We start from the raw sequence: 2,717 nt of genomic DNA on the forward strand, positions 1-2,717 counted from the left end.
AGATATCTAATCCAGACTAGCGATCTATTGAAATGGATTGAAGATACTATACTGAAACTCAGTGACAAGAGGTTTCCGAACACTCTGGAAGGGATGCACCAGTTAATGATAGCCTTCAAAACATACAGGACGAAAGAGAAACCATTAAAGTAAAATAATGCTTTTTAAAATGACATGGAATTTTTTTTATATTTAGGTATGCTGAGAGGACTAATCTAGAAGTCCAGCTGTTTAACGTTCAGATGAAACTGAGGTCTATACATCAGAAGAACTGGTACCCACCTGAAGGGAAACTGGTATCAGATATAACTCAAGCTTGGATTAATCTCGACAGTGCTGAGCACGAGCGTGAGGTATCACTGAGAAAAGAAATAATACGGTATCACTTCCAACACGAGGAGATGTTATTGATTTTATTTATAGGCAAGAAAAACTGGAAAGGTTGGCGGAACGTTTTGCTCGTAAGTCTGATCTTAGGAAGACTTGGTTGAGTGAAATGGCTCAGGTGAGTTCTTATGTACCCAAAGCAATTTTTATTTCATTAACTAATGCATGTACATCTTTTTATGGTATGCAGAAAGTTTAATGTGATTCCAGTCAAAATTAGATTTTTAGGAAATTTTCTAAAGTTGCTTTAAAATTTGCCCAAAAAGCCTGTACATAGCCCATGGTTTTTCCAAAAAATGGCTCCAAAATCACCTTCAATTTTTATTACATTTTCTGATGCATATTGATGTCCTTATGCTGTCTAGAAAGTTTGAACTGATTTCAACTTCAATTCTTCAAGTTACGGCCATTTTTAAAATGAGCCAATTTCTGAAAATTTCCCTGTACTATAGCCCATGGTTTTTTCCAAAAAATGGCTCTGAAATCACCCCAATTTTTATTACATTTTCTGATGCATATTGATGTCCTTATGCTGTGTAGAAAGTTTGAACTGATTTCAACTTCAATTCTTCAAGTTACGGCCATTTTTAAAATGAGCCAATTTCTGAAAATTTCCCTGTACTATAGCCCATGGTTTTTTCCAAAAAATGGCTCTGAAATCACCCCCAATTTTTATTACATTTTCTGATGCATATTGATGTCCTTATGCTGTGTAGAAAGTTTGAACTGATTCCGACTTCAATTCTTTAAGTTACGGCCATTTTTAAAATGAGCCAATTTCTAAAAATTTCCCTGTACTATAGCCCATGGTTTTTCCCAAAAAATGGCTCTGAAATCACCCCCAATTTTTATTACATTTTCTGATGCATATTGATGTCCTTATGCTGTGTAGAAAGTTTGAACTGATTCCGACTTCAATTCTTTAAGTTACGGCCATTTTTAAAATGAGCCAATTTCTAAAAATTTCCCTGTACTATAGCCCATGGTTTTTCCCAAAAAATGGCTCTGAAATCACCCCCAATTTTTATTACATTTTCTGATATATATTGACGTCCTTATGCTGTGTAGAAAGTTTGAGCTGATTCCGACTTCAATTTTTCAAGTTACGGCCATTTTTAAAATGAGCCGATTTCTGAAAATTTCCCTGTACTATAGCCAGACATGGGGTCAAGCACTAGGTAATGTGCTTAAACACAAACACAAGCACTTAAATGTGTTAGGAGTACCAGCACAAGCAAAATCTATAGCTTTAACATAAGTGCTTAAGTACAAAAACAAGCATTCTCCAGAGTGCTTAATTACATTAATAAGTACTAGATATTCAATAAGTGTAAAAATAAAGTAAAATTACAATTATAGTTAATTTACTATTGCATCTAATAAACACTAACTCTGTGAATTGTTCATAATAAATGGAAACAGCAGAGAGCTTTGGAGTGATATCACTAATGGTGATGCCATTACTGTTCTTCAAGCTAACACACAATCACACAATGTGCTACTAAACTTGTATACTACATGTACATGTACATGTAGTGCAAGGGGGTGTCACTTGCATATAGCCTGTACTGATGTTTGCGACCGGGATCAAAAATTTTGATTCGGAAAATAACTGCTTGATCCCTTGATCTGGTAAGTTTGAAGGCCTTGATTTCTTGATGTGATAAGTTTTGGAGCTTTGATCCAACCAATCCTTGGGGTTAAAGGGACACGTTCACGGAAATAGAATGCACACGTTACTGTAGAGGAAGTAAACATTAAATTGGGCGTGCAACAGATCATTAATTAATAGTTATGACACGTGTTTAGACACGCGTAGAGAGTAGAGACAGAGCAATCAGTCGCAGAACCAGGAGTAGGCATCTGTAGAACACTTCTCTCGAACAGAATTATCTCTTGCCACCCCAAGATACTCTTTTTAGTGAAGAAACACCAGGAATATTTACAAGTAGCCACTCGAGTAGCCATTTTGCCTTAATTATTAGGGGCGCAGCCGCACGTTATGAATAGTTATCAATACTAAACGTCATTATTAATGATGTCATCTTGAAAAACGGGCCAGTTTTTCAAGATGACGTGCTTCCGTGCATGTGTCCCTTTAAATTTTGATTAATAATCTATATTAATTAACTAATATAAAGTTAGTGATGGCTTTTTCGTGCTTCTTGCTCTCCCAGACTCCCACTGACTGCTAGATGCATCCACACCTGAACTCTTGTGTCTATAGAAACAAGGCTAATGGGAGTAATTTTTTATAGGCACAAAGCTCCCTGTTTCCAGAAGTTAAGTATCGTTCAAGAAACATCTAATTTCAATATGTCATTACGTCA

The 2,717-nt window shown here is 35.8% G+C and overlaps 1 protein-coding gene across 1 annotated transcript in view; it reads left to right on the top strand.

Annotated features, from left to right (window-relative positions):
• Positions 1-505, top strand: part of LOC100634247 (spectrin beta chain, non-erythrocytic 1-like) — a gene marked incomplete at its 3' end in the record, with an annotated part of 1,845 nt that extends 1,340 nt beyond the window's left edge. The window contains exons 7-9 of the mRNA XM_020005539.1: positions 1-149; positions 197-379; positions 424-505. The exon at positions 1-149 is cut by the window's left edge and continues 104 nt beyond it. Coding sequence (XP_019861098.1) covers positions 1-149; positions 197-379; positions 424-505 — 414 coding nt within the window. The remainder of the gene's footprint in view (positions 150-196; positions 380-423) is intronic.
• Positions 506-2,717: the final 2,212 nt, after the last annotated feature.

Source organism: Amphimedon queenslandica, unplaced genomic scaffold, assembly GCF_000090795.2.
Source record: "Amphimedon queenslandica unplaced genomic scaffold, v1.1 AMPQUscaffold_11302, whole genome shotgun sequence".
NCBI lineage: Eukaryota > Metazoa > Porifera > Demospongiae > Haplosclerida > Niphatidae > Amphimedon > Amphimedon queenslandica.